Genomic DNA, 27,874 nt, shown 5'->3' on the forward strand with positions numbered 1-27,874 from the left:
AACAATAAATCAATTTCAAGTTATTTAACGACAAAATTTGACATCCAGGATAGCAATTTGAACCAGAATTTATTTACAATTTGCTTATGCAAATATCAACATCATGTCAATATTGATTTTTGTCTGTATTTGAAAGACGTTTCTGGTTTTCACATTACGCTTTATTGTTGCTTAACCTGCTTAATCGAAACTATTTCTTAAACAACAATCGTATATTCCTCAAATAAGAAATTTATCATACATTGCTTGTTTTTATTGAAACAGTTATCGTTACAATTATCCATTTTAAAAATGCAACTCTTCTAAACCTAACAAATCTTCGATTGTCCCTAAATACAGCCTACATACAGAAATTTAGCAATAAATACATAGGTACTTAAAAAACAATCCTTCAACTATAAGTCATTTAAACAATTTAAACATCTTTGGTTTCCTCGTAGTTACAAATCATTAGTATATTGCACTAATGAAACATGTCGGCTATTGATGTATATATTTGGAAAAAAAACTGACGCCTATGTTTACAAAACAATAAAAAAAATAAAATAAAGAAACAGTTAAATACTATTGATATATCTCTAAATTATTCGATAAATTGCGGTAGGTAGTAACATTAATATCCACTCACAAGTGACAGAAGTGTTCTAAGTTATTACGTGAGTCCCAATGACATACTCATTGTGTTGCTGGCAATTTCGATGCCAAAATGTACTTAATTAATGACTAGCACAACTCGTTTCTGTGACTAATGAAACTTGCGGTTATCGATATTGTTGGGCAAACCTCGCCAAACCCTACGGTCATCTCGTTGAATGTCACTGTATGAACGCTCTAGAAACCAGAACTGTTATTATCATATAACTTGTTAAATTTCAAGTATCTTACCTCTAAATTTTATGAATTGAATATCTTGAACGTTAGGAACATTCCGCCTTGAATAATTCGAAGTTTCTCTGGTTGAACGGAAGGAACCCATACCCATGCCTCGGAGGGATGGAGGTTGTATGCATAAAACATCTTGATTCATTCGATAGGACGTTATTGACGGGGTCTCAAGGGTGCTATCGTCGTAGGTGTTGATGTCGATGTCAGTCAAAACTGCAACAATAAATCAGTATTTTAATTATAATTGTTTCTCTTATTATTGTGAATGAAAGCGTAGGATGAATTTTTAGCAAACAATTTGTCTTCATTTTTTAATGTGAATGTTATCTATAAGTTGGAATGAAAAAATAATTCGATTGTTTTTTAATTGGTCGAATGTCAATTATAAAAGATGGAAATAACATCATACAATGTCAAAACTTGTTTTAACAGTTCTTGTAACAACCTTAGAATAATTGCTTCTGGCAAGAAAATCACATAAAACATATTGTGCTACCCAAATTTTGTAATATACTTGGATAGAGGAAAACATTTCAAATTATATTGCTTAGCCTAATTTTAATTAAAAATCAAACAGTCAGCAGGTAAAAAACTTTCAGTAAAACTTCTGAAAAAATTATTGTTTGATATTCTGTCTTTTCTGTATATTCTATTTTTAAAACGTTGAATAAGTAGACCTCTGAAAGATTCAGATTTTCATTTCATGTGAAAAATAAAAGGTCATTGTTTTTAACAGGTTACTATTGATGTACTCAAATCTCGCTTCTATTGATTATTCTAAAAAGCAGTAGTCGTGAAACTCATCTTACTGACACCTTATTCATGTCCAGATTATTTGTAAAATGTTTCAGACGTTTCCTTCTAACATCTTTGGCTCAGATGCGAAAACGAAATTTGTAGTTGTCTTGTCTTCCACAACTAGGGCTTTCACTTTTGTGATCATTGCTTTTTGCTGCTTCTGCAGATCTTCTAGGCCTTGGATCTTCTTCGACTAGATTTAGAAACAGGCCAACATTTCTATCATTTGTAATCATTGTTGATGGATAGTACTTTCTTTCGTACGAAATTTTCTCCTATTAGATATTCTAATTTGAAATGTCTAGGGTAATTGTAGTTTATTGATCTTTAAAATTCGCAAGTGAAATAAAAACAATGATTTCGTAAAAGAGTAAAAATATATTCATTGAACATGTTAAAGTTAACATTGCGAAATTCCTCAAGGGTGTACACACATTGTACATGAAAATTCTGTTTATTTTCTTGAAGTGGGTATACCTTAATTACTTGTAACTGTCTGCTAGTTGATTGGACAGTTTTCGGCTTACCAAAGTTAACTTGCGCTAATATGATCCTATGATAAAATACTTATAGTGCATTTCTGTGTCGCATAAAAAAAAATAATTTATATATTTAGTTACATCTACTTGATTGTGCCAAATGTATCGGATGTTTCATCTAAAAAAAGTAATTTTTGATCATGATCTAATTTTGATGATCGAAAAGATCATGTACATATACAAAACATTTTTAGCGTATGCACTCACATGGGTTTTATCATAGTATATAAATAGATAAATATGTTCAATGAGTTGAGAACAGCTGATAAGCCTGCACAATTCGACCGCGAAACACCTTTACGATATTTGGTCCGCAAATATTTTGACTTGAATTTTGAAAGGGCTTTAGATAAGCTTTATTAAAGTTATTAAATTAAATACATAAAAAACAATATGAAGCCGACCCAATTCACAGTGATCCATCCACTTCACAAATAAAAAGAGCAAAAACAACATTAATTGTCACATAATAGAACCAAATTTACGACGAAAATCTATATCTTTAGTTCCACCAACTGTACCGACATTAAAATGTAAACCAGAAAACCAAACATTCAGTAAACTTTTACAAACTTTTTCTAGAATAAAATTTTAATATTCAAATAGTTCACTAATTTATACTGCAGTTTAATCTTTCCTACTTCCCAGAGCCATGAAGTGTGGAGCCATGGTTAACTTTAAAAGATAATTTCTTAACAGAACTGCAAATTTAACAGTTATGTGCAATGTTCTAGTCAATGCATAATTTAAACATCAGGTTTTATCTGTCTTAACTTGACGAGATCTGTTCCACCTGGTCGTAATAAAACAACAGCTTATCATTATATCAATCTACACAATAATTAAATCAGATTATTTTTACTACACAAAAGCAAAGAAAAATACCGTACGATGTATTTTCAGTTTAGATCTCTGAAACAGCACGAGAAAATTAAATGAAAAATGTTTATCACATTCAAGAGAACCTGTGTGAAGTAGAAAAGTAAATTAAACGTTGCCGTAACTGTAACACCTGTTGTACTTGAAGCAGTTATAGTAATTACATCATGTTTCATACGTAAAATGCAGGCAGGTACAGCAAGGGAAAGTATGACCTTTATTTTACTCGGTGTGACAAGGTCCTAATTGCTTTCACACGACGTTAAGTATCTACATGTAAAAATACTAAATACCACTACAGAACTCAGCCTTTTTTATTTTGTATTTAATTTACCTAATTGCGAAAATTGTATTTTCTTTTGCTTATTTTCGTGTCATTGTTGGACTCTGAAAGTCCGGTATGTATGGCATGGTAGATTATATTCGAAACACGTCGACAGTTCCATATCAAAGCGATAGAAAGTGGGCGCTTTATTAGAAACCACCGTGGTCAGATTCATTCTGAAATTAAACTACTACAAGTGATTCATTTGCTTTAACAAAGAGAAATAATGCTCATTCTCATTTGCTGTAAGAATGACAAACAATATCGAGTTAACAGTCTTCCTACTCCTCTACTTTATTTACAACATTTGCTTAGGAACTATTGTTTGCAATTACATAGTCTAATTTAGAAAGTGCTAAGTACATGGTTTCGGAATAAATTAATGCATCCACATGCAGATTTTTTTAATTTTATGCACGAAAGGTAGTAATTTTTCAAAAACATTTTAATAAATAATTATTGTTGAAATATGCAATTAAGGACATAATAGAAAATAAAAATGTCTGATATGAAGAGATTGGTTTAATTGTTCCACTCTAGTAACTTGATATTTTCCGAAAACTAGACAGTAGTTCTAGATTAAATATCGTGGTCTATAATAGACAGTGCCGAAAACAGAGAATATTTAGGTATAGGCGAACCTTGTGTTAGGCGCCCCTCCTCTATACATAAAAAAGCAATTTTACAGAACAGTTTTATTTATATTTTTTAATAACTATGCAAAACAGATACTATGATAAAATATAAAAAAAAGAAAAAAAAAATCGAGATTATACATATAGGTATATAATATGTATAAATATGTAATATGTTTCTGAGTTTCCGTTCAAAATAAAAAAAGATTAATATGATATAATTCTTGGTACAACATAATTTTTGGACGAATTTGGCGCCCCTTGTCGTTGGCGCCCCTAGGCAAGGGCCTACTCGGCCTATAGCTAGTTTCGGCACTGATAATAGATACCATAGCAAATAATCAATAAAAAAAGTTACATCTAAATTTCGCAAACTGTTGTTTTAGTTATTCCAAAGTAATTAGTATTGATGTGCTAGGAGATCATCGAAAGATATTTCATAATAATCGACGAAAATTGTAAAAGAAAAACTTAAAAGTACCTAAACTAGCAATTGGAGCAACATTAATAGAAATACTGGTCTAAATATAAAGCAACAATTTTCAAAAGTGAAACAAAATATTACAAAAAATAGTAACATAAATTTAATTAAAAACTGAAAATTCTTAATAATGTAGGTATATGCAAATAACTAAGAGTAACATTAATTTAGATGACAGGAAAAAAGCAAAAATAATGGAATCAAAATCAGTTCAGCTGTAATTTATTCATCGACAAGGGAACAATTTTAATGTAACGTAAAAAACATTTATGATTTTGTTGTAATATTTTACCTATGTGCCTTATAATTTGTTGTAAAAGTTGCTGTTGTAAAAAGAGAAAGCATATACCATCTTTTAGTGTCGGTAAACGTAATAAAATAGCTTTTATCTCCAAACTCTTGAATAATTCGAAGCATGCGACAACAGGAACAGTACAAAAGCTTCAACAAAATGCGGATTTAACAAAACTGAATTACTTACTTTCTTTTTTACGAAATGAAAATGGTTGGTATCTCCATCTCTTTGCTTTTTCAATTTTGGAAACTTTTGATGCACATTTTTCGCCTTAAAAACAAAGCTGTTTTGTTAGAAGCAAGAAAGGTTAAGTTAGATACAGAATAAGACATTTACATTTCAATTTTATGCGATACAGTAATTTGTAAAGTGAAGTAAATTTTAAAATCTTCGTGACCTTTCATATTGATAAAATTATGCGCTTTTTAAAGCAGAAATGGGGAGTTTTATTGACAACATTATTTAAAACATGCCATTTTTATTCTGGATGTGTTATTAGCTGCTATTGAATCTAAAAGCTTCCATACTTACGAGATAGTCTGTTATCGAGGGTGGGATGCTCCCAATCCCTGTCAGTAGGGACCCAATCGCGCCTTCTTACTGTGTCCTGTTTTACACTCTCTATAGGTAATTGCCTCATCGCTGCAATAAAATAAATATATGAGACGTGGAAATCGCAGAACTTTGCTGGTAATAAAAACGTTTGTAATTTTTGTAATATCCGTACTGGTAAACTAAAATGACTGTTAATATACTTATATACATAGTTTAGTTCAAGGTTTGTCGCACAAAAATGGTACACAAAAATGTAAACACCTGGGTTCGGACGTCTCGAGGTCTAGCATAGATTTGTTATTTATCCCCCGTGAGAATAGTCTCAACGGAACTGCTTTTAAATATGTAAACTGCAGTGAAATTGTTTTTCATGTTCTGCATAAAATGTCAAGAATAGTGTTGCGAGTTGGTGATTCATTCTTGCAATTTCACACTTCCGTTCGTAAAATAACTTTAATCTGAATGTTTTTAGAACGAAGTGATATAACGCAATTGTGGAATTATAATTTTTACTACCACATTTAACAAGTGGGTGATTTGATGATCGATACACGTCAATGTTGGGAAAATCTTGATAGTGACGTACAGCGTATGTTCTTACGTTATCAGGTTATCACATTATCAACACTTTTAAACGTAAGTCTTAAGAACTGCGTCACTTATAACGTCTATGCATTCAATTATTTATTATCGAAACAACATCGCGTAAATATGTATTTGCCAAAAATGGTCTTTCTTAAAAATAGTTTATTTGATAATTTAAAAGTTACCGAAAAAAGTCACGATCCTTACAACGTGGTTCTGAGAAACAGACGAACAATGTTTAGAATTTGTGTATTTACCGCTAACATCACTGACGACATCGTTTAAATGACAGACAGATTAAGAAATTAGGGGACACGTTTTTTAGATTCGAAGAAAAAATGGTATTTGAGGATATCTAAACACTATTTGAGAATCAATAACGCTTTGTCATTTGTTCTGTTTTGTAATTTTTGAAAATATTTTTTTTTAGTTTATAAAAAATTTGAATAAATAAGTATTTAAGACAGGTTTCTATATTAAATTTCGGTTCATTCAAAAAATGCTAGAAAGTGTTATTTAGAAATGTTCAGATTCATCTGCTATCATTTTGTTTAACATAAAATGCATATGACGTTAGCGGGCATTAAGTGACGTTACAAACAAACAAATACAATGTAGGTTAAACCATCTGATAATGTCGGAATGCCTGTAAAATAAATGTTTTTTAAGTAAAACATTACAGTGAGGTCCTTTTTGCATACTTTTTTTGCAAAATAAACCATAGTTTTATATTGTTTTAAAGTTTTATAAAAATTCTGTAAACACAACACAATTTGACTTTAGTACGGAACTTAGAATGCATGCATTACACATTTATTATTACTAACGCGGTTTTAAGAGTGGTTCGCTAAATTATGAAAAAGCATCGATGCAAACCAACTTATTTCCTTCCTTGTAGTTGTATTTTCTCTGTAAATACATTATCTTTACTTGAATAAAACAACAGCGCTCATGAATGCAAACAACATCGCATACTCTTCTCTTCTGTTAGAAACCGCCTTTTAATATTAATTTAATGATAACAGAATGAATGAATGTGTGACTTATTTTATTTCAATTTCATTTTTAAAACGAGTATGAAATTTTGTCGAAAATCGTGTAATAGATAACGCATGATCTTACGTAGTCTGTGTTGAGGCAACATCCATTCTCCCAAAGAACCGGTGATGTTGTTGTTGTCCCTACTTTTACCGTCATGCGAATGCCTCATTGCCTTCCGCTTTTCTTTACTGAGAATCATACATTCCTCAATTAGTTCAAACCAGTCTTCTAATCCGTCCGGAGTCCGCAAGTAGATCTTTCCATCCCTCCCCAAAACCAAAGCAACAATACTGTAAGTCTTCTTGTTTTCCCATTCCACTCGTTCAATGTCAACCAACTTGACTTTGAAGAGAAACTGCCCCATTTCAGATATTTTATCAGCCCCGGAAGCCCTTTGAAAACAATACAAGTAATCCCTAGTCAGTATGAAGTAGCGTTCCTTCCATCTACTGAAGAGTTTCTTTCGCTGCTGCCAGAGAAGGCCCCGCTTGATCGTGGCAGTCGACTCCTTTCCGAAACTCGAAGAAAGAAGAGACTGAAAAGAATAATTCGGAAATTTAGAATAAATTTTTAAGAAAGGTCATTTCAGTTATTTATTAAATAGCGGTCCCCAGGCAGCCACCACGAACATACTTAGGATGCCCGTGGGAACCACAATATACTGCTCGCAAGTTCTTGTCATGTATACTGCTCAGGGAAAACATTAATAAACAGTATTACCACCAAACGGAATGAGAACGTCGATACAGCGTTCGCAGAATTCTATTGGATTTTACATACCAAAAGTAGTTATCTTGTGGTGCGTGATAAAAATGCCTTGCGGTCGTTGTCCCGGAAGACGTTCGACCGATTTGCATCCGGTTTGCCTCAAGTTAAATCTTATTTGAACCAATATAAATTAGAAACTGCGAAATTACTTTTCAAAAAAACTGCTACCCATGTGACTTTTAAATTAAGGTGAAACTGCTAACTGCTTCGGTAAACCTCCACGATTAGTTTCGAACAGAAACGCATTTAAACGATTAGACCTTAAATAAGAAAAGTAAAAAATATACGATATTAGTTTTGATTGCTGTGATTGCTAAATTACTACGAGCCAATAATTTAACATATTAAAAATTGACAGGATAATTTATTAGTTTTATAATTTGTAGATAGGTTTTCGCAGATTTCGGGGCAGGAGCTATGTTCATTAACAATTAATTATTTTTTCAAGAAAAGATATAATGTTAGTAAAAATATAAAAGCAACTGGGTGATAAAAGGCTCGTGAAAGTGCTTGTACATGGAATGATTAAAACAAAATATTGTAAACATTTTAAACGTGTCTCCTTAATTCAGATTTATTAGTTTTCTCTACGTTAATGTTTTGAGGTCGTTTATCTTGAGAAAAGCTAGATCTTTAACTGTGTTTTTTGAAAACAAGTTAACATGTTTCAAATGAAATTTGTAAAGTTATAATCCATAAAATCTCATGTTAACATGACCACAAACTTAGCATTCACGTTATTTTCACAATACATGCATTAAAATTAGAAAATCACAATTTGAATTCAACGTAAAAAAAATCTACAAAAATATTTAAGAAACACAATGAAGTACTCGTTTTCAAGTCCTGGTTTTTTAAAATTAAAGCAGTTTAATTTGAGGATCTTAGACAGTCACAGTTTGTTGCTACTGCTGCGTCTACCAAATTACATAAAATGTACTAATTTGTTGAATTTTTAAACAATCAGCTTAAGCCACAATCACGAGTAAAAACAAACACAGGACAAAACGAAAAGTGAAGCACATTTTTTGTGTTCAAGATTTTTAAACAAATTATTATGTCATTGTTAGCGAAAATTAAAAAAATATACAGCAACACACATTGCACAATGTCAAACTAATAACAATTGTTCAGGGATAACTTTTTTAATACATCCTGGGTAACTAATTACATAAAATTCGGAATTCTTCAAAAATTAATTTTGAGACGACGACAGCGGCTTTCTGGAGAAATTGAATAAATTAATTTTTTTCACTAGCAGCCAGGACGCATGCAAATGTCGACTCATTTAGTGGTAGCAAATTCAATTTTTGCTACCACGGGTTCAAAAAGAAAAATTGAGGTTATGTACGCAATGTTTGATGTGATTATTTCTTAAAAAATGAACAAATGTGTGCTACAAACATTACTTGAGCATACGCACGGTAGTTGGTAGACGGTAGAAGATAAAATGATTAACTCAGCGACAAGTATAAACGGTTTTCTTTGTGTTGAAGGTTTGGATCAAGTATGACTAGAAATCAGAACAAAATCATGTTGCGTCAAAAAATTGAACGTTTATTTTTTCAATTTATTGTCTTATGGTTCCTACTAGTGAAAAAAATAGTATATTAACCACGGTTGCAAAGCCACTTCTAGACCTCGCGCTTCAGAGCCCTCGACGCTGCGCGTCTCGGGTTCTAATTTGCGCTCGGTCTAGAATGCTTGGCCTTGCAACCTTGGCTAATAATATACTATTAGTTAATGGTTGTATTTCATTTTAAACAGTCTGTATACATATAAGTAAATTTTAAATTAGTGGTGAACTGTAAATCACAGGAAAAGAAGCATGCATATGCTGGGAAATATCTTAACGGTATTTTGAAAGAAGTCACAATTTTCTTCACGTTTTATTACCTTCAGGGTAATGTTAGAACACAGTTAAATTTCAGAATAAACCGTTTTCGCTTAATATTCTTTTACAGATAAACAGATGGGATACCTATAGTTTTCGTATTCTATAGTCGTCAAATGCCGATAATGCACGAAATTTGACATTAGCTGTTACTTGAAAGTAAAAAAATATGAGATAATTTTAATTGTATTTTATTTTACAAGATTGTGTCTTTCATTAACACATACTTTAACAAAATGTGTTAACAACAGTTCTAAAATTTCTCTTGAGTACCTTAGAACCGTTTAGCGTAAGAACCATCCTGTATTTGGGTCGTATATTTCGATTCGCAATTTACATAAACTATTTGCAAATTTGCGATACATCTCCATTTTTAATATGTATTATTTGGGAAACTTTCGTGCTGTTATTTATGAGAGGAAATATGTGTATGTATAGAGGACATAAATATTGGCAAAGGAATAAACGTAGGCACCGGTTTAGCCCAACTTTTATCATTTTATATATTATTTATTGACAAGTTTTGAACGGGATATGAATTTTATATTGCTCTAACCTTCCGCTATAATGCTGAAAATGCGCACACGAATCAGTAAATTAAGAATTTCGTTTGGTCTTTTATATAACTGATGTGACATTTATTTTCTTGTGAAATATGAATATTGTTGAAAAAGCGAAGTGAATACAGTCAGATCTGTGGAGTCCAGATGAAATTTATATTACGATAGTATGTCGCAGATTTTATTCTTATATAGATATATACGGGTTTTTGTTTAGCAAATACATAATAATAACCAGGTCGCCATAAATTGTGTCACATGCTTCTACTTGTAATTAACGTTAAAATCAATTGCAGACACGTAAAATAAGCCTAAGGCTTATATTACTTTCTATTACACGCATGTTTTGTTGTCACTGAAGAAAGATTTTCGTATTATTGTATCTAGTCTCCTTTGAAAGTTTCTATTTTATTTATTTATTCTTTTTTTTTGTTACTATACAAATTGTATTGTTACTTTTGTGTCTGTTGTACATATTATATTGCCGCTTCTATCCAATATCTTAACACTGGGTTATTTATTCATTGCTCATTCACATTTTGTACTCCTTTCTCCACGTGTTTGTTGCTTTATTTCATTCATATATAGGAGATAATTATGTTCATTTTCTTCGTTTCTAAATTTCAGTCTTTTTTTTTCTTTAATTCTTTCACTTTGTTCTATCACCTTTCTACAAAATAAAATGTCAAAATCAAAAGGTATAAAGATTTAGAACTCTGCTACATTTTGCATATTTTCTTGTTAAATCTATTTAAATAATTTCTAATCTATACTATTTATTTACTTGTTATGATATTATAGCAAATAGCGATAGTGATAAGTTAATTTTTGTTTGATTAAAGATGTTTGCAAATACGATTAAATTTTTACAGCATGCAGTATTATAAAATAAAATTGCCTCTAAAAAACCGAGGTTACGGTATTGTTGACAGCAGTAACCTTTCATATCGTATATACAAAGATGTATCCAATCACAAATTCAATAATATTCAAATAACACATGAATAAAATAAAAGGGATTCTTTTATTACGTCATTAGCATATTTATTTCACTACTTATTTCAAGGCGGCGCATAGATGCATGTTTTTATTTATTTTGTAGACACGAGAGCTCTCGGCAGCTCTTTATTATTTCAATTTCTCCTATTTACATACTTTATGCAAACTCCAGTCTTGTTATAAATTCTATACCTCAAAGTCTATAAGATTCTCTTGGCCCTTATGTAAATCTGACCCTGCTAAAGTATTCTTGCGACATCCTCCATAGACGTCCTTATCTCTGTTGCGTAGCAATTAAGTTACAAACACTACAACAATTAACAACGGCACTTTTAAATATAGATAAAAATGTGTAAGTCAGAAGCCAGAACTTCCTTCCTCATTATCAAGTTGATAAGGGAGAACAAGCGGCATTTGTTTATTATTGTTTATCTTTCTTGTTAACACTACGCATGTAAAACCGCTACTTCTCGCTGTGACAGGTATGAAACGAGAAATATGATGTAAACTGTTAAAATATATGACGAGTTCCATGAAGGAAAATTAGGGGAAACCTTTTCCAGCAACATTTCCGTCCATTTCTAAATTGCCTACAGAAAAGTAAATAGTCTGAAACTAAATTCCGCGGGAAATGGAAGCTGGAGGAACCTAAGTTGCGTTTACACGAATGCAGTCTGCATTCTTCGCGTTTCGACCCGTTTTAATAAATCTCTGAAAGCAATAGCTTGTTCGGAAGTCTGGATTCGTGTTTGGTATTTTTAAGTTAGATTTTCTTCGTTTTCGGGAAACATTGTATTCAATGCTTGGAGCAATGACCGTCATTAAATGTATCACAAATTGAGAAGCCTGCGATAAATTGTACGAGACGCAACAAACGTGGTGAAAAATTAATTGAAAGGAAAATGTTGTAGGCCATTTTCCAGCCTATAAATTAACTCCTACATTACGGTCTGCGCTTTTTGTTATATTAGTTATTTTTAGGAAAATGAAATAGGTCATTTTTTTGGCGGCTGTGTAGTTACCTATCATTTTCAATAAACTTAGGTGCTAAAGTTTCATTTTGTTCCGGTATGTGTTGCCTAATATAAATAAAAAATATATGATATACAGACGTAAGTGAAATAATTTAGTGCAAAATTAATAAGATTGTAATCAGAGCACAACACGTTATGCACACCTGTGGCACCAAATTTTTTTAAATAAATGTCGACGACATCTTATTACATATAAAAAAAAAAAACGAAAAAATTAGTTCTTTTTCATCCAACATGATGTCATCGCAGTTGGCGGAAAGCGTCAACATTTGCGTGCAGAATTACCACACATAACAGTAAAACATAAGAGCAAATGAATATTTACTTTCTTTAATTTTTAAAATCTAAACTCTCATTTTACTTATGAAAACACGAAGAATTTGTGCCGAATTTTGCATCTAGTCCTCAAGTTACTTGCTATTAGCGCAATTTTCGGTTCTTCAGTCATTCAACAAGTATCTATACTGGAAAATAAACAAGACAAATATCTTCCATTATTATCTATCTGTTTTCAGTTCTTGGTGTTATCGCTCAATCGCCCAATTGCTGTATCCCTATATTGCTCGATTTAAAGATATTTATATAGCGCGTAAAAAATATGGGATGTCTCCAGAAGAGTTCTCTTTCGCTTTGTCACTTTCAAAGCTGTAACACCAGAGAGTCCACACTGCTTTCCAACTGACTTTCTTTTGTGTACATACTCATTTTTAAAGTTATATTTTTTCGATATGGTTTATTTAAAATAAATCTATTATATATCATATACCTGGTGGTAATTCATTTCATGATTTTATGCCAAACCTGAAACGACAAAAGTTGTACAGATTTTAAAAAGTTTTCAAAACCATTCATAGTGATTTTTTTTTAATTTTACTTTTACATTATTTAAGAACTTAACAACTTCAATTTCCGTGTTAATGACTGATTTATCAAAAAAAAAAAAAAAAAAATCACGACCGGTGTATTTTCCCTTTTTGGATAAATTTTTACTATTGACTTTTTCTGTTGCCTATCTTATCATCAAACTGCGTAATTTCAGAGTTAAATTCCATTTAATTATATTGATTTAATGATAAAATAATAATTACTTACTGCATGTGGATTATGTATCTACACTTTTTCTGTGTACACTTCTGGAAATTCAAAAAATGCAGCACTACATTAATTGAATACAATGGAATTCCAGTAGTCATTACTCATTACTTCTCTTTAACAGAAACCGAACTTCCTGCAATGACGATTACATAAGACAGCAATAAATTTTAGGAATGTATCTGTTGACATTTGATATCGAGAACAGGAATTAAAGCTGAATGATAAAATTCATTTATCGGACCGACTTTTTTGTTACCTCTAATGCAAAAAAAATAGACAACAGCGCAGAAAATTTTCCCCAAGTTTAAATTTAGTTGTAACATTAAATTTTATCTGTGATGTTCCAATGTGTCATCACTGTACACTCATAATAACTATCGTGGGGGTGTCGGATATTAACACAGACAAACAATAGTAGCCTGTGCGTAGGAGATATCAGCAATTGCTATTTTACGAATCACAGGAAATCGTTGCAATTTTTTTAAACGGTGTCCAATAACAGGTTGAACTCATTGTCATTCGGCTCTTGCACAGGCCTTCCGCCGCAGGATGACACATACTGCATCTTCACAATTAGCATGAATGTCGCAAGATGGTCAAGGCGATGACCAAATAACCACATCAAAGGCTGCCATTTAGCTGAATTAGTACCATCTTATACGCTGTTTATGTCATATCTTTAACAGTATCCTTCTTGGGAACCCATAATAGTGATTACGTGCGACAACACCGTACTATCTTCTATCTACACGTGCAATTATGTTTGTTCTGCCGTAAGACAAATTTTAATATTTATTTGTCTACGAATCATAGTTTTAATTGGTTTTTCGAAATAATGGGAAATAATTCTTACTATCAACGCTAATCTTTTGTGGGAAGTTCGAATCCACGTTACTCATGTCCGTGGTTCCACGATTAATAAGTTTCGCAAAACATCCTTCCGTTTTTGCACTTTCCTTAATTTGTCGAGTGTTTTTTATGCGGGCGTACGCCGGGAATTTGGCAATTTCTGCAAGGACGTTATTGACAGTTAAGGGGGTCATCAAACTGTGCTGTTTTATCTCGACTAGAGAGTGGAATAAAATGTAGCTGATAGCACGTTAGGTTATGTTATGAATAGTTTAAAAGGATAACACACTTAAAGCAAATAGTTCTGAATTTAACAAAGAATTATCTTAATGTGTCTGAAATCACATTTCTAGCTAAATAAGGCAGATGGTGAATTTTTTGTTTATATATTGGGTCAGAGTTGTTTGTATCTTTACAACGTAAAATTATTCAAGAAGAAGCGCTGGATTATGAAGGAATTTACCGTTTTGAGCATTCTTTTTGACAGAGATCAGATGTGTTAGGAAAATTATTCTGAGATGTGAAATCATTATGTAATCTCTAATGCCACGGACCTTTTGTTGGTGACGTCTAAAAAATTTTAAAATCTAAGCACAACAATATGTAATTTTGTTTATTCGTAGTTATTACTGAATTCACATTTAGATGTTGACTGTTCTACTACAGATATGGTTTTTTTTATAATACTGTGTTCACGTGTTTGAAATATTAGCTAACTTTTGTTGAAAGTCACCAGAATTGTGATGTTTTTTGAGAGAATTGTTATTACAATTTTTAATTATTTTAAATAGAATTGTAGAAATTTGTTAGAATATGTTGCAATTTTTTGGAACCACATAATTATTGCAACTGGATTTAAATTATATGTAATTTTCTTGATTATTTTTGGAACTATCTATTAGCCAAATTTATTTATAATGACAATGAGTGTAGTTTGTGAAAATCAACATCTGTTAAAAATTAAGGTTGTATTTATTATTTATTATGATTTATTTGAAATTATAGGATGTAGATAAGCTAGAATTATTTTATCCTAAAGTATGTTGTAAACAGTTTCGGAAGTATTGTCCTATTTAATAATTAACAGAAAGCGAGATCTGTGGAAAAATAGTCAAACACATTGAAAATGTTTTCAGTCAGAACACAGTAAAAGTTTACAAAGCAGTCGATACAACATTAATTAAAAAATTAATTAACGTTATTTTTTATTTCAAATCATTTTCCACTTCTACAAGAACAACGCTCTCAAACTCAATGATGAGAGACTACTTAAACATATAAAATATCCATCGACTGAAATTCGCACAATCCAGACATTGTGTAACAGATGAGAAGCCGCTTATCTGAAGTTTTGTAATAATGTCTCAATTTCAATTTCAATTGCCTTTTTTGTCGTTTCCCTCTCTAAGTTAACAAAAACTCGATAGCGTTTTAATTTTTAAGAGTTCGTTTGTGCTTGAACCTGAATAATAGAGACATCTTGCATGAAAAAGCATTTTGTTGTAACTATAGACGAGAGACGATCCGTAATCGAGCATACATCCTAATTTAAAATTCAGCCTTTATCAAAGTCCTTCACTAATGGCAAAAATATGAGAAACTTCGCAAACCCTCCCGAGTAATACTGTTAGCAAAGACGTGTCTAAAATTTAGTAACGGCTGTGTACCCAATTTCTTTACAGTATGCCTAGAACAAGCAGACCTCTAAAATTCTGTTGACTTACAAGATTTTTCGAGATTATGTTCGTATTACCTCATCTTGTTAGGTAAGAAAGAACAGTTAACGGAGGTGCCATGTATCAATTTTAATTACATAAAGAGTACACTGAATAAGAAATAGTTCCCCGTTTCGTTTTTGATTTATATAAATATTTACATTTCACTTTTAACCTTTACCGAAACTGTCAACAGTGTCAACGTTTCTAATTCCGAAACATTTTTTTTCCTCTGAATATCAGGTTTACATCATTCTCATTCACGGCGACTAATTGGTCATCAGCAAGGCTAAATATACATTGTATGCAGTCTGGAATCAAAATGAATCACAAACATGCAAATACAAGCTTGAGAAGTTGTCATCATTCTTACTATATGTAAAAAAAGAAAGCGCAATCATTTCGTCCCCTTTTCATCATTATTCGTCATTGTTGTCTAGCCTCACCAAAAGCAAGACTAGTCATCTTAAACATTCCTAATAAATTCTGCGGGTGGGTCAACGGAACGTCTACACTAATTTTAATAATGACAAGATCGTAGTGTTAAATGAGTTGATTGGTGTTAAAACGCCGATGAATCACTTTAAAAACGCTTATGTCATATACAGGCGGGAATTCGCGTACAATATTTAAGATTTCGCAAAACTGCAGTCTCGGCTGACAAATTGCTTAATTACTTACGCAAATTGCGGCGAAATGTTTCCCCTTTTAATTGAACGGATGATAACTGTCGCAGTGAGTAAGTGTTAAACCTATTGGTCGTACTCAGTATTGAGGTCATTTTTACCATCGCCATTTTAATAACCGTCACGTTACTGACAGTGCAAAAAGTAGTTTGTATTTTCTTTATCAATATTTATATTCTGATACTTATATTAAATATGTGAAAGAATAATACATGTTGTAAAAATAAAACAATGAGAATGTGTACAGCACGCCACAATAACAAACCCCTTAAAAGTCTTTGTCCGATAACGGTTATCGTTAATTAATTTCATTGACAGACTTGGATAATAACTACAGAAAAAGGTTCAATTAGTATTTAATTGAATAAATATCGGCGGCAGCCAATGAATGCTCGCTAATAAAATATAATTATTACTTTAAATAACAGTGTATATAACGAAGTCTGCAGTTTATAGAAAGTTGCGTTGTAACATGTTGAAATATTATCAAGTTTGCAGTGATTAAAAATGGATGATAAAGCTTCCGGTCGACCTCATGTAATTTACTGGAAAAAAGGGAAACAAAATTTAAATAACCGATAAAAAAAACAATAAGACTTCGACTTATCGTTTAAACACGTGCAATTATTTTTACAGAATTTAATCAAAATCTCATTGTTCAGAACCCCATAAAAGACCGATACGCAGATAATGAATTCTATCTCCCGCCAAGAAACCTACAGTTTGAGATCCGCACGATTTTTTTAATCACACGGCACGATATCAGCACAGTGTCATGAAGTCATTACCAATTCTTGTTAGCTCCTGATAACCTAGAAATATTATTTATCGTGCGGGTGCACTTATCAAGTTAAACATTTATCTGATCTCATTAGCGTTATTACTATTTTTATCTATCAGGGTTAAAATCGTGTCGTAAAAACTGCACTTGCTGCAAAATATCAACACGCGAACGTAATTATCGCGAACTTATTAATGCATTTAAAGAAGAGAAATTTGCTACCTCGACTTCTGTATAGCTTTATACATCGTTATCCATGACTTGCATTCCCATTTATAGGCATCCACTTTTGTTCGCCAAAACTGTCCATTGAAAATAGAAATTGGTTCGTTTGAAAGTCATCAAACTAAAAAATTCATCGTATTGTGAGCTCCAGATTCAGAGCCATTCGTTTTAAATATTTATTTTAGTTAATCAAAAAAAGCTACCAATTTATTCAGGCTCTCACAGATGGTGTTAAACTGTGAAGCGGTGAAACATGCGTATTTGATGGATTCTAAGCGGGGTAGCCTATTCAGAGAGAATTTGCAAAATTTAACAATGCGATGTTTAATTAGGGGAATTACGTAATGTAATAAAAGGTTTGATCATTATTGCCTTTCAATGCGTTCTCTCCTTTAGTTTCAAGAAAGTGTGTTCACGGAAATTCGGAAAATTAGAATTAAGCGGAACATTCTATGCATCCTGTTTGTTTTGCCAATAAGCGATGCAGTGAATCAACTCTTTTTATAACTTTTTTGTACCTTTGTTTTTAGTAACATATGTAGCACAGAAAAAATTCAAAGTTAAAATAAATCAAAGTGGTGCGTTGTGCTTATTATCTGTCAAACTCAATCGACTATTCTTGTAGGAGTATTTTAAGGAGTGTCCAATTCAATGTGTTTTTAACGTTTCGCAGCAACATTCCCTCTGTACCTATGTTAACTGGTGAATACTTTGCTAGTCAGATAAGTTCTGAATCACTGTGAGAAGGTTAAGTTAGAAAAATTGTTAAAGAAAATCTCTTTACATACCATATTCACAAGCTATTAAAAAAATATTACAATTTATCTCAATATACAGGGTTAGTCACGAGAGAATTACTTCTGAAAATTATTTTTACGCAACCCAAAATACTAATACCCTGTACCACTTGATATTATCTAAATTCAAAATGAAATGCCTAATCCATGATTGCTTTGACTTTGGCAGTGTCACTTTGACGTTAATTAATTTTTAACATTGTTTTTCATCGTTGACTCGCCTCTGGAGCCCCATTGGATCGACGACATACAGTCAGATCAATCTGGGCTATACTGAAGCCGTAAGTGCTCTACCAATGTTGTTCGCCGCTAATGTGCATGTGTTAATTCGCCATCTCTGCGTTACCTAGAGCCTCTTCGAAGTGCAAATCTGCAACCTCTGGACTTCTTCGGCCATCCATTTACAAAAAACTAGTAGCATCCCCCCAAAATGCCCAACATTTTCAACAGATTAGTAGTTAAATTATTTACTTACTTGTTTGAGTTTGTGTTGTAACCTTTGAATAAAATGCCGTAAAAGGAATTTTTAGAAATAATTGTCTCGTGATTAATCGGTTGCAAAAGATCAAGAGGCACACTGACAAATTTATTAGTGGCACCGGAGGAGATTTCCGACTGGCTGCGGTACCACCATGGACACTCGCATAACCTCCTTTTCCACAATTGTCAAAATGAGATTGCCAAACTCAAAGCAATCATGGATTAAGCATTTCATTTTAAATTCAGTTAGTATCAAATGGTACATGGTATTCGTATTTTGGGTTGCGTAAAAATAATTTTCAGAAGTAATTCTCTCGTGACTAACCCTGTATATATTTTATATATAAAACCAATTTATTTGAAATTTTGCTAAGCCACTAGTATCGATTTGTGGATTACAGAATATTGACTAAAATATATTTATGTATTTATCTTGAATACAAATGACGTCATCAAAAAGTTGACGATGATATTCCAATAAGCTACTGAAAACATTCTTATTGAATTGCGTGTATATGTTGTGCTTCAAACGTAGCAAAGATATTTCCTTTCAATAACACTTACATGAAACTAGTTTTTATTTTACAAATACTTAATAGTCATTGGCTTTATTTTGACTTAAGTGATAAAAGTTGTATCTTTAATTCAAGTGGGCGGTATTCGTGTGTTATAAAGGCGGTGGAAGTTTTGTAGACTTTTTTAAAATGTCAACCTAATTACCAAATCTTTTATGCAACAATATTAAAAGGTTTTTTGAATTTCAAGTACACAAATTACGTATATGGTCTTGGTTATTTTGTAAAATATTTTCTGTGAAATTTCAAACAAACTGTGCCGGGAAATTACTTTAGAACCGAGCAAATGCCCGAGAGTTTCTATAGAAAATAAAAAAGTTGACGTGTGCTTGCTTCAGCTTAAGCACGGTTTAGATTTACCAATATAAACTTCTTTTCTTTTTTGAGACAATATTGATCATCTTACAAATTTTGTCTTATTTTAGCAATTTTCTCCCTGTAATAAAGGTTTTATATGTTTGTTGATCGTTACAGACAAATTTATTTAAAAATGTAATTCAATAAATACAACGTTGATTAATATTATAGACAGGTCTAAGTTAAGCTTTATTTCATAAAGTTGTGGTAACCATTATCCGACAAACAGCATTTAATTATATGTACATAACATAAAGAAGACACAAATAGTGTAGACTTCGAATATTCCTACTTCAGAATGTAGCAGGAAGTTTACATTAAAATTAGGTCATATTTATCCAAAATTAAATTGTCGTTATTGGTTTTAAAATAAAGTATTGAAAGGTCTGATATTAATGTCAGTTTGCTAAAAATAGAGCAACTTCAGTTAATATTGATAATGTATTATTGACTGTTATGTTTTATGATTTCAATATTACATTAGTTTTCCATATACAGAAATTACCAAAATAAATTGAATTTAGCTCTGTGTTTATATAGCATTGCAATGTCGTATTCAGTGATTTCAATACAATTGAATTTCACACTAAACTTAAATTCTTTAGTTTAACATACAAAATGATGTAGATATTAAACTCTTAAACAAATAGTTCAAGTATACATACATACAAAAAATAGTGACATTCAGAAATACTTGCTGTCATTGTGAAAAGTGGAAGATCAATTTACACTAAACTTTATCATTATAAACTTTAAAACGTTTACTTAGTTTATAAAATATCTGACAAAATTAAAAAAATGGAACCCTAACCGGATAGAATTCAGTACTGTTACACAAACATTTTTCCGTAAGTTACAACATAACAAGCAGCGTATTTCTTAAACACAAATGAGTAACTTAAGAAATATTGTTACGACTACCATTTTCTAACAAGAACAGCAGAAAAAATTTTGTTTAAAATTTATTAAGTACACCAGAATTTATACTTTTGACCCTACCCGGAGCCCACCCTTTCTCATTACCAGTTAATTCCCCTCAGAGAAATACAATGGCTTAGTCGTGTTGTTAGTACTCTCAAATTAATTAGAATTTATATTTATTACTGATTAAAGACCGCGAAGCCGAACTAAATTTGCAAAAAGTAGCCAGAAGAAATCGTTACTGTGTTTTTAACCCTAGCCCTAATACCCACTGAATTCCCCTACTACCATCATTGGTTAAAATGTTATCGGTCCATGTATTTCAAAGTTTCTGTTTGTACTACATTACAATATATTCAGTCTTGAGTGATAGGGGTGGAAATGGGCGTCTTCCACTCTAATGGCTGCTGAAATATTAATATCACTCTCGGCTGGTTTTGTACTCTTCGAGCAATGCAAATTACTTCGACACCAAATAAAAAAAGTAAAAACTCATTGCAATTAAGGTGCCCCTACAGAGTTTGCGATAAAATATTTGTATGGGTGGTCACGCTAGCAGCGTCGTTATTTAAACAAATTAAATTTACAGGGTGTGATTACTTAGAACGAATATTAAACGAAACCCAGTTACGCGTTACAATTATCTTAACAACGTGCTTTCTCTTCGGCCATTTTTCTGACATTCGGATAAGGAAAGAACACGAATTTCTGTAAGAAAGTGAGAAATTACAATTCGCAACAACGTAATTATAGGTCGGCTGGACGAGTGTAATTTCACTTTACCTTATTAAAATAGTGCATGTTCGATTGTTGGGGTAACAAAGCTACCTTATCCTGACAAATGTCCATGTTCAACTAAAGGATGTTACTGTAAAGTATCGATGACGCATTAAGGACACACCAAAACGGGTTACCGGTCGGGCAAGTTAAATCTTAATGGCGATGTGAATGACAATGCCAAAAAACGATTCCCATTTACATTTGATGGACGAATCCAGTTGCTAATGTAATCTTTTTGTCGTTGCCCAACTCTCCGTTATTCATAACATCGAGCTACAGCATTTAAAATTACATGAACTGGGATGAAAGTTCAGATTTATAGTTGGTCTTTTTGTCGAAAAATACTAAACAAATTGGAACACTATGTAGAACATTAACGCTCACAAATAGCATTTTCAATGGCGAGTTTAACTACGTTCTGCATTGTTCTGTGGTCGATTTAAAGTCACAGTTCCAACTACTCTTGTTATATATCTATACTGTATCTAGACTATGTCAAAGAAAAAAATTTGGTTGATTCAGTTCGTCACAGTCTTGTTAGTAGGAAATGTTTGTTTAGTGTAATCATTTTTCTTTAAATCACACGAAAGTGGAAGGTTGCATTTTCGTACATTATCACTAAGCATACTGAATCATTTGGATGATTATAATACTTACACAATTTTACCCGTAAATATTTGGTTGATGCCTCACCTTAGAAACCCAGACCCTCAGCAGCTTATCATGTTTGATCAAATGTTTTATTTGCGTTATATACAGTTTTTAGGCACACATATTTGGTAAAAATAAAAATGATTTGATTATGAGCTCTGGAATGCACGAACCATATGCCACATTTTTATAGTGCTGTTTTTTACGTGAAGTAATAACATGTGGTGTATTTAAAATTTCGCACATATTATAACACAAACATCATAGCGAAGGCAGTTTATTGTAGCACCAATGATTTCTAATTCATGTGATATTTTATCAATGCAGAAATTTTTGCGCCTGAAATAGCTTGACCTTCCTTGTTTAGAGCCAATCTAGAGTTAATCAAACAAATAATATCAATAGACGTAATAAAGTACACTAAAAACGTTGCAGTGCTTTATCACTTATTACGTCCCTTATTCTTTCAGTTCGGTGTCGCCCTTTCGTGCAGCTACCTAGTTATAACGATACCTGATGAAGGTCATATAAATTACCGAAACGTTTCGTCTACCTGTTCCATAAAAAGGGTTAATTGTAGCAGTTAATTATCGGCTAATTATTTATTGATCTTCTGAGTCATGTTATGTTCATAGTTGGTATTTATGGTTCAGTGAAATTTTTGTTGTAGTAGATATTCTTCATATTTCCAGCATGAGTAAACTGTCACAGTAATAGTAAGTGTTAATTTAATGTCAAGATCAGTAAGTGTATCTTAAGATCTCACTTTATCTGAAGCAACAAACAACTAGTTAAAAGGAATTCCTGAAAGTATGTTTCATGCGGTCTTTCCGAATTATTTTATCTAATGTTTACAAAATGTTTCCTACGTAAAGCTTAGATAATTTGGAGATATTAAAAGTTTTCAATTGAATGAATAAAAATACTTATGTGAAAATTTGTATCAACTACGTTGGTCTATCGTTACGCATAGATATCTTGTTACGAAAGCGTTAATAATAAATATGTATTATTCTTAGAGGATTTGGATCCTACATAATGCAATTGAGAAGTGGTGAAATTATGATACCAAAATTATTCGCCTCAGAAAGTTTAGTTGTACGTTTCATGTTATTTTGAATAAGAATTGTATAACAAAATTTATTATAAAACTATTATGGAGTACATTATTAAATAAGTATAAATAAAATTTCCACAAAGGGCATGCCATGGAAATTCTTGGATGTTTAATTAGGGGTGTTATCATGATTATAATTATATATCTTTAAAATGTATAAGAAACCAGAGTTAGAATACGAAAGTAGTTAGAGCTAAAAACAAATATAATCCTTGCTAAAAAAATGTTTTAATGATCGGTTTTGGTAATTAAATAACCATCTTTAAGTCTTTACAAATTAACTAGAATTGTCAAAATTAAAAATACATTTAAATTAATACATTCATATCGAAAAAATCTATTTCATTTTAAATGTAGTTTTAATTTTGAGGATTCTTGTTAGGTAATTTATAAAGGGCCGGAGATGACTTAACATATGACTATTCATCAATTCATTTGTTCCAAACTACAAGAAACTTTCTTAGAATACACCATTTTTTCAAAAAAATAGACACACTGTACAAATGAATATTCAAATTTAAATTAGATAAATTAAAATTATTATTGAAACATATATTTGAAAATTATTATGCAAGTGTTTAATACCACACATTGCAGAAACTCATTAATATATAGTTCGTTTACAAAAAAATAATTTCCGTAAATACTTATGTAATTTTGAGTAAAGATAACCTCTCAACACATAACTTTGTCTGTCATATTTTGTAGAGATAGTAATAAAAAACACGACCAAAGCAGATTACCGTCAAGAAAATGCATCGATCAAAGACAAACTTCCAAATATCCATGGCCATCTTTGATCGTATTTTTTACTGCTCTCTAGGTATAAATTTACTTTTAATCTACATACTAGAAATTAACTTTAAAAAACAAGGAACACATCGTCAGAATAATTTTATTATATTCGACTCATTAAAATCAGCGATGTAGGTTTATTTCTTCATTAAAAAGTACTAATTCCTTGTTAAGTGAAATTACATGATTTCTTCTCATTATTTTTTGATACGTTTTTAAGTCCATTCCAAAACCCTGAGCAGTTTAACGCTATCGGTTGAAATGTATATTTGGAAAGTAAATGGATGATGCTTACAAACTCTAATACAATTATGCTAAACATCTTGTTTGTAAGAACCAACGCATATTTTAGTGTCCTTGTGATGTGCATATTTGCTAATTTATCTAAATTAAAAAAGTTGTTAGACAGATTAGGAGCATTCCAACTTTTAGAATGCAACTACATGCAACAAACCTCTTTAGAACATATGCTATTACTTAGTCGTAGTGCTCATTTAAACACACATTTAAACACAAAAAGGTGCTAGTGATTATTGTAGTGCTTCAACATCTAATAAAAATTCTTCGCCAAAATTTCTTTCCAAATCAAATAAAGTAGGTACGACTAATATGGCAAATCACTTCCACGAACTTGCCATAATTCGTTAAACACAATTTCGTACAACGGAAATTCGTCATATAGAAGTCCCCTTTTTTTCCTAAGCTAATAAATATTTTCTCGAACCTACCTGCGTATATTCCGGTCTGGGAGAGTACCTCCTGTCCCTGTCGAAACCCTCTTCATGTCGAAGCAAGACCCTTTCCACTCTTGCCAAAATTGGGGAATCCAGGACCCCGGACGGCCGCCCTGGGGGTCCACTGTCGGATTCAGTTTGCACCAACATCGCACAAAATTAAAAAAGTAAACGTGTATTTAGATTGTGATGTGCGCGCGTGACGAGGTTGGAGGAGACGTGAACTCCGCAGCGAACAGTTAACGACTAAGCTGTGGCGAACACTCGAGCGTTGAGGAGTTGTGGTTCCGAGTGATATGCGCTCCTGATGCACTTCTCCCGGAATTGGCGATCTGACGTCCGGAAAAGTCCGGGACACTAAGAATTTATGGGAGTATGAGTGCGGTTGTGAGATATTACGGTTTTGGAGTAAATATTGGTGGAGTGTTTTGCAGAATCTTTGTATGATTGAGTTGTTAGAACAGGCCTTTATGCATACGACACGATCGCTATTAATTGGTTAATTTGAATGTAAATGCGTTTTTTACGTGGTCGTATTTATAAGATTTCTAGTTTCTAAGAACTGTTTTTCAATGTCGATGAGATTATAGTTTTTTTTTGCTCGACAAAAAAAGTTTGTTGATTGTGTTTTAGTGCAGTTTTTAAACTGATAAGTTATCGACAAAAATTGTGGCGCCAAGTTATTTTTAGTTTTATTCATTAATATACATATAATAATTTTCGAAGTTTAAGATGGAGGTTTTTTATTTAACATGCTGTAAGGATATTACCGCAGTAGTAACAAGATTTGAAGAAATTAGGACGTTTGTAGTCACCAGGAATTTTTTCATGCGTTATTATCTTTGAAGTTAACCTAGACTAAATTATTTAGATAAAATTAGTTTCTTAAATAAATTAAAAAATTTGATTTTGCGGATTTTATTTTTGTATGATAACCCCTATGAGTTAAAATAAAATATATGTATAGACTGTTCAACTACAGAAGCATGTCATACGTACTTTCAAGTGAGTTTTTAATAATAAAATTTTGTGATGTCATCAATTTTTTAGCAAGAACACATACATCATTTTGGAAAAAAACAGTATAATAACGAAGGAGGAAAAATAAACACACGATCATACAATTAATACTACAAATATTTTGTACTTCCAAAAGTTTGGAAAAATAACGTTAGTCATTCTTGATATGATCAATTAAATGAATTACAAGTATGCTTAAAATGTTTTGTACATTTTAGATAGGATTTTTGGTTAAAACCTTTGCAAAATTTTAGTTTTGCAGTTTCTAAATTAAATTGTAAAATGTTGTGCTTTTGATTTTTTTTCCAAAAAATGTTTAAGATAAAAAATCAAGGCGACTTCATAAACCACAGGTACAGAAGTGTTATTTTATAAAATTAAATAGCATTTACTATGCAAATTTTTTAGATGAGGTTATCAAATTGTTGGTGGGAATGGGGAGACAAATTTTGATTAGCGTTTTATCATTCACGCGATATTTCTAAAATATATATATAAAATTTTACAACAGTCAATCTAGTACTTCTGGAATTTCGAAGACGATCTGTCTAATAAAATCGCCAATAGAATACAGACCACAGACAGACGACAGAGATATATATATATATATATATATATACGGAAACGGGAGATCAATTTTTTCATACTCAAGAAGTCATGGTTGGGACGTACAAAACTAAAAAAAAATTTATTGACAGAACTTCGCTCGCCCTTGAAGTACACTCAAACAAATCCAGTTTCTTAGAGAAATAATAAAATTTGATAAACAGATAAATTTTGATTAATGATTTACCAAGCTTACGATAACATTAAAATGTTTGTAAGATTCCAGAGCATCCGGTTTTACAGTTTTTAGGATAAATTGTAAAATGTATGCAAAATTTCGAGACTCTCTTTTGTAGTTTTCTTAAGTCAATTGTAAAATTCTGTTATACAGTATTAATTTTTTTTTTTTCAAAAACAAGTACATAATAATGTAATGATCAGACAAACTCTGGTTAGCTGTTTAGCACCTAACGATTTTCTAAACATAAACGGACTGGTCCAGTAGTTTCCAAGAGTATCTGTTTAATTAAATCGCCAGCAGACTACAGAAGATAGACAGATGAAAATGTGTGATCTATTTTTTTCATATTCTGGGAACCATAAAAGATCGATGAAACATGAAAATAACCCTTCGTCTATGACTATAATACTTCCCTAGCTTACTATCGGAAAAATAAAAACTGTGAAGTTATCTAAACAGAATGTATGTCAGGATATTTTTTCAGAATATTTATTTCACAATTTTTAAAATGGATTATCAGCTGTGATGTGATGATAAATATATTAATTGACAGGTACAATATAAGAGATAACTGTATTCCTAGAATTTTATGGAAATTAAGTGTTTTTAAGATGGCGTAACAGACAGACACAAATGGACAGCAAAAGCACGAAATTTTCATATTCTAATACATTTGGGTGTTAAAAATGTAAGAAGGAAGAATCGCGTTGTAAACTATTTTCCTATCACGGGTTATTAAACTGAAGCCAATCTTCGGATTTGTTCTCAAATAAATTAAATCGTTTTTATTGATTTTATAATAGTGATACATAAACATAACACACTTTTACTTTTTTTTAGCTACCAAGGAAAAGTTCATTATCATAAAATCTTGTTTTGTGCTACAAGTTTTGTAAATATTATTTATACTTGCGAAGACGCTTTGATTTAATACGATGTACAAAAAAAAATCTGTAATGAATTTTAGTTAATAAAATTGTGTATTTTGTTAGAAATGTATAAGAATTTAGTACTACTGATTATTGAATTCGTGTACAACTGGAACTTAATGTATTTTTGGCACTTACGTAGTGATTTCATTATTGGTACATTGCGATTACGTAGAACTGCCACCACCCACCGAATATTTGGTTCTATGTAATTTCGACATAGCTTAAGACTAAACACGCTCTATGCACAGTTTAATCATCTTATTGCACTTGAGTGATTACACAAATAATCTGATGCCGGAAAATT

The 27,874-nt window shown here is 31.6% G+C and overlaps 1 protein-coding gene across 2 annotated transcripts; it reads right to left on the reverse strand.

Annotated features, from left to right (window-relative positions):
• Positions 1 to 231: 231 nt before the first annotated feature.
• Positions 232 to 27,805, reverse strand: LOC135122625 (uncharacterized). Of its 2 annotated transcripts, XM_064046915.1 has the most exons (7): positions 27,706 to 27,805; positions 24,826 to 25,188; positions 7,100 to 7,553; positions 5,369 to 5,479; positions 5,024 to 5,107; positions 886 to 1,098; positions 232 to 831 (listed from the first exon to the last, which is right to left on the reverse strand). In XM_064046915.1, the coding sequence occupies exons 2-7, from the start codon at positions 24,979 to 24,981 to the stop codon at positions 746 to 748; spliced, it is 1,104 nt and encodes a 367-aa protein (XP_063902985.1). In that variant the 5' UTR covers positions 24,982 to 25,188; positions 27,706 to 27,805; the 3' UTR covers positions 232 to 745. The 2 variants fall into 2 exon arrangements, with proteins under 2 accessions (XP_063902985.1, XP_063902986.1); XM_064046916.1 differs by lacking the exon at positions 5,024 to 5,107 and having other exon boundaries at positions 27,706 to 27,803.
• Between the last annotated feature and the right edge of the window lie 69 nt (positions 27,806 to 27,874).

This window comes from Zophobas morio, unplaced genomic scaffold, assembly GCF_036711695.1.
Source record: "Zophobas morio isolate AGI-343-1 ecotype UQ-CSIRO unplaced genomic scaffold, CSIRO_AGI_Zmor_V1 ptg000005l, whole genome shotgun sequence".
Classification (NCBI taxonomy): Eukaryota; Metazoa; Arthropoda; class Insecta; order Coleoptera; family Tenebrionidae; genus Zophobas; species Zophobas morio.

What these genes read in the sequence shown, in the direction of transcription:
- LOC135122625 (XM_064046915.1), bottom strand. Translation starts at nt 24,981, where the DNA reads ATGTTGGTGCAAACTGAATCCGACAGTGGACCCCCAGGGCGGCCGTCC. An exon ending in CCAGACCGGAATATACGCAG is followed by an intron (nt 7,554 to 24,825) that starts GTAGGTTCGAGA and finishes TATTCTTTTCAG; the next exon opens with TCTCTTCTTTCTTCGAGTTT. An exon ending in GTTGCCTCAACACAGACTAC is followed by an intron (nt 5,480 to 7,099) that starts GTAAGATCATGC and finishes ATTTTATTGCAG; the next exon opens with CGATGAGGCAATTACCTATA.